This window comes from Eleutherodactylus coqui, chromosome 4, assembly GCF_035609145.1.
Source record: "Eleutherodactylus coqui strain aEleCoq1 chromosome 4, aEleCoq1.hap1, whole genome shotgun sequence".
In the NCBI taxonomy this organism is placed as follows: Eukaryota; Metazoa; Chordata; class Amphibia; order Anura; family Eleutherodactylidae; genus Eleutherodactylus; species Eleutherodactylus coqui.
The window spans coordinates 257,498,763-257,503,840 of record NC_089840.1 but is presented as its reverse complement, the minus strand read 5'-3'; the positions used below and the strand labels follow the sequence as shown (position 1 = coordinate 257,503,840).

At 47.8% G+C, this 5,078-nt stretch overlaps 1 protein-coding gene across 1 annotated transcript in view; it reads left to right on the top strand.

Annotated features, from left to right (window-relative positions):
• Positions 1-5,078, top strand: part of C4H10orf88 (chromosome 4 C10orf88 homolog) — a 10,362-nt gene continuing 5,284 nt past the window's right edge. Inside the window, exons 1-3 of the mRNA XM_066601148.1 lie at positions 1-289; positions 3,238-3,526; positions 3,904-4,110. Coding sequence (XP_066457245.1) covers positions 141-289; positions 3,238-3,526; positions 3,904-4,110 — 645 coding nt within the window. The 5' untranslated portion in view covers positions 1-140. The remainder of the gene's footprint in view (positions 290-3,237; positions 3,527-3,903; positions 4,111-5,078) is intronic.

Sequence of the window (5,078 nt, the reverse complement as noted above, 5' to 3'; positions counted from 1 at the left end):
AGTGCATCGAGAAATATGTCCCCCTTTTCCTGCGGTCATTGATTTTCATTACTAGTGCACCTCCAGCCTGTATCGCCGGTATATCCCCTCATGGCCGGCCCTCGGTGCTCCTGACCATGTGACGTGCAGGCTCCTCCGTGATGTCCGGGCCTCAGTCTGCAGTGCTGGCCGGGCGCCCTCTGCCTTCAGTGCTGTGCTCTAGCTCCTGGCAGTGCCAGGCTGAGCTGGCATCAGTGGTGAAGGTATCTGCTGCTGACTTCCCTGCCCAAAGTGAGGATGAGGCCTGCAGGTGAGAACAAGTCCTGTGCCAGAGCCTGTTTACGTCCTCCCAGCGAGTAGTTGCCATGGTAACGCGTGGTGTATGGCGGATCATGGCGCTGGCGGCATGACTGCGGCGTTTATTCTGCCTGCGGTCGGCTGTACGTTTGTGTGAAGTTTTACTAATTTCTGGAATATTTGGGTATGACCAGCAATAATGGCGCAATGTTGTGTTTAAAGAGACTGTCGCGGCGTCACACGGGCAGATGCGCAATTGTGCACGCTTTTGACTTGCTCCATAGTGCAGCCGTAGTACTTCACCCTGACGTGGAGGCTACATGTGAGCAGCCCCTCGTTGACATCTCTGCGTCCCCACCATCATTATCTGACCCTGTGCCCAGCCGGCATCCGCGTGGACCCATCTTGAAGTCCTCTTATCTGTCCTGCGGCTGATCCGCACAACGAGCTGTCAGACACGCGCAATACGGCTTTTTTTTAAAAATGTTTTTCCTGCGTCACCGCCTAGTGATGAAGCGCGATCCGCAATGTTTCCGCAATGTCCTCGCGGAAGGGCCATACTTCAAAGTATCCTGCTGCAATTTCTTCTCCGCGAGCGGAAAATCGCAATCTATTTCCGCTCGTGGGCAGGAAATCGCGTTTGGCCGTAGCATGCTGTGGGCGGTACTTGCTGCAGAATCCCGCCTGCTCCGGATTCTGCAATGCAGATCCGTCTGTGTGCAGCGGCCAAAATCCCAAAACCTTTTTTTTTTTTTCCCATCATGGAGCTCTGTGGGGGCGCGTTATTTACACGATGAGCTGTCATTTTTATTGGTGTACGTAAAGCGTTTTCTTGATCACTTTTATTGCATTTTTTTGGAAAGACGAAATGAACAAAATAAGCATTTTGGCTCCATTTTAAATTTTTTTTTAAATTAAACTGTTTTTTCTGTACAGCATAAATACCATGTTTCCCCGAAAATAAGACAGTGTCTTACATTAATTTTTGTTCAAAAAGGTTTAACTCTTTTACATATATAGTTACCTGGACACTATTTAAATTGACTTTTTTTAATTAACTGTTAGCAGGGCTTAATTTTGGAGTAGGGCTTATATTTCAAGCATTCTCAAAAGGCCTGAAAAATCGTTTTGCATCCTCAAAAATTCTGGAAAATCATGCTATGTCTTATTTTCAGAGTATGGGGGGGGGGGGAATTGTATTATATATTTTTTTTCAATGTAAGGTGGCCTGCAAATGGCCGGGACAGATCCCGCAGCGAGAATTCTGGCCGCGGGATCCAACCCGTGCCCCTGCAGTCACCAATGCGGCTCATCTGCTCCCGCATCTTCTCCGCCGCGGACAAATCGCAGCTAGGTGCATAGGATTGCATTATATATGGCAGCGGGCACAAGCGGAAATTCTGCGGGAAATCCCGCCGTGGAATTTCCGCCAATCTGCAGGAGGCCTAAAGAGGGGAGAGTGCATAAAAAAGTTTTTTTTTTCCCCCCACAGTTTTGTTATGGTTTCTTTTTTTTCTCCTGTTTTTGTCTTTTACACTTTTATGCCCCTCTAGGGGACCAGAAGAGCTATAATGGTGCATGGCAGTAGTTTTGTACAGGGCATTGTTGCTTACAGTAGCTATCACCGGCCGTGGCAGGACGCCGACTACATTGCAGCTTCTAAGGAGTTAATAGCGAGAGGTCGGCTAACAGTCCCAGCCATATTCCAGCTGTGGGATGCCACGTCCTGTTGTGTTAAGTACTACCCAGCCAACACGTAACCCTTCGGGCTGCTTCATATCGGCCATCAAAATCGCGGCAAATTTGCTATTGTGTTCACGCGACTTTTGAGCATCAGCGATGCTTTTTCCCGTACGATAAGATTGCGCAATGTTCTCGCCCGATAGTCATTAGGAGTTACTAATGTTAATGTTTTTTTTGTGTTTTTTCATGCCACATCGCAAATGGGAATGAAACAATTGAAAATCATTGGTTTTATAATTGTGCGTTTTTCACTCACATCGTGCCAAAATTGCGCAATTTTATCGTAAGTGCGAACGCACCATAAGGTCGGTTGTCATATGGGGGGATAAAATAATGTGAAAACGCAGGTTTATGAAACCCCTATCCCCCTACCACCCCCTCTATTTATGACCTGTCCTCATGACAGGTCGTCAATAGATGATCAGCGGGGGTCCGCCACTTGGGATCACAGCTGATTAGCTAATTCCCAGCACCTCTGTCACTATGGAAAGTGCAGGGAGCGGATCATGCTGACCCGGGCAGCTATTGTAGGCACAGCTGGCATAGAATTCAATGCAATACCAATCTGGGCTGTTGCGCCATGGTCAGCGCCATATGCTTCCTGTGATTTCCAAAGTGACAGTGGCTCTGGTAATCAGTGGACCCTCGCCAATCATCTTCTGATGACCTGTCCTGAGAATAGGTAATTAGAAGAAAAAAAAATCAAGCGGTCCCGGACAACGCCCCCGATGGACTGAATTGCATCATGTGGCCCTACATTGTTGGCCATTTGCAGGACAAAGAAGCGACACTGTGCAGGGGGAACACGTTCAGTGGCAAGGGTGGGGGTGAGAGCGACGCAGAAGCCCTAATTCCGTTATACTAGTAAGTTGACAAATACAAAATATTTGCTCACTATAAGACGGCCAACCCCCTTTAACCCTTTCCAATCCACTGTCTGATGTCTAAAGACATTCTGATTGAAGGATGTATAGCTCCGATGTCGGAATACGTCCGGCAGGGTATTCTTACTGTATATTACTGGCCGCTCTGTTGTCGGGGGTCTCTCCAGCATGCCCCATACTGCAGTACTGGCTCAAGTCAGCAGATGGTGCTGTTGTATAATAGCAGATAGAGAAAAACTCCTAGGAAACCCTGAATCCAAAATTGGATTGCAAAGGGTTAAGGAACCCTTCACCTTTATGGAATCCTTTACACTTCTGTTCTGCTTTCTTGCAGGGAACTTTGTGTCCTCCTGGAGTTGCCATCACAGGTAGACAGTCCGTGCACCTTGTCATTGCTGTGTGCGGCACAAGCGACAGATCGAATACTGAGTGTTACCATCTGCAGTGAAGCGAGGACCATTGAGCTTTATGGTGGGTCCCAAGATGGACAGGATGAGGAGTACTTGGCTACCACCCGAGGGGAGAGATTTTGCACCTTTACAAGCGGCGAAGACGACCGTCCTGTCACTTTGTACAAAAGTCACCTAAAGTTTGAGTTTCCGGTGCCTTCGTGTACTGCCAAGGTACATCAACTATATGCAACTGCCTCATCGAGGTTGTTTTTCCTTCTTCTGGATTAACACTGCAGCAGATAAGCTGATCCCCTTCTGTAGTGACTGGCTAATAGCGGTCTCAGTAAAGAAGGGGAATCGGCACGTATAGACTATAGCTAGAGATGAGCGAGCGTACTCGGTTCGGGTGTTTTTGCACTCGAGCACCGCTTTTTCCGAGTCTTCGCCCCCCGAATCTTTTCGTCCGAGTAGTCAGTTACTCGGAAAAAGCAGTGCTCGAGTGCAAAAACACCCGAACCGAGTACGCTCGCTCATCTCTAGCTATAGCCTGTAGATCTAAATGACAATCTCTAAAAATATAGTGATTAAATGTTAACTTCTATTTTCAGCTGCTGTCACTCGGCGGTCGGCGTAGTGTACTGGTGAGTGAGATTTCGGTGCAAATGACCTCTGCCCCTGAGAGATGTCCTCAAGCCTCATGCATGCCGGGGTCTTCCATCAATCTAGATCGTGTGCAGAGTATTATGGACAGCATTGGTGGGAAAATGTCACCTGGGGCCGAGCAGCTCATGAGCATGGTGCGTGCTCAGCAGAAGGTGAGTCTGTCCTCGGAGATCACCGAAGTACAATCTATCTATTTACATGGCTATTCTTGGACCACGTGTTATTTAAAGGTAATTTCCAGGTCTTAGCAATTAATGAGTTATCCACAAGGTAGGTCATCAATAGCTGATCGTTGGGGTTCTGCGACGCAGAATCCAGTCCGATCGATTGTTCACCGCTCCAGTTGTCCCTGAAGTCAATGCGATACCACGCTGCCCCACCGCACAATATATGAAGCTATCTATTTCCTGTTCAACACAAGGTGTCAGCTGGCCTGACGAACAGCAGGTTGGTCCTGTGCAGTGAACCCCCACCGATCAGCTATTAAGGAGTCCTGTGCAGTGAACCCCCACCGATCAGCTATTAAGGAGTCCTGTGCAGTGAACCCCCACCGATCAGCTATTAAGGAGTCCTGTGCAGTGAACTCCCACCGATCAGCTATTAAGGAGTCCTGTGCAGTGAACCCCCACTGATCAGCTATTAAGGAGTCCTGTGCAGTGAACCCCCACCGATCAGCTATTAAGGAGTCCTGTGCAGTGAACCCCACCGATCAGCTATTAACAATTTTGTTTGATGCAGATGCTGCCTTTTTTTTTTTTTTTTGCATGTGCTTTGGTGGAGGAGTGACTACTTTGACTTTTGTCACTCACACCATCCACCCATCTGCTCCACCAATGCGCATGCGATTAAAAACGATGTCAGCACTTCCATTAAATAAATAAAATGTGAAAGTGCGTGTAAAAAAAAAAAACAAAAAAAAAAACATGGTTATGACAAATGCAGTAAGAGATGCACATGCCTCAGCACTCGTACACATTTAATAGATACATAAAATTGCACACCTCTTGTTTATACTAACAGCATAAGGGTGGATTCAGACGACCGTATATCGGTTTTCACGCCGAGCTGATATACGGTGTCCTCATCTGCAGGGGGGGGGGGGGGAGGATGGAAGAGCCAG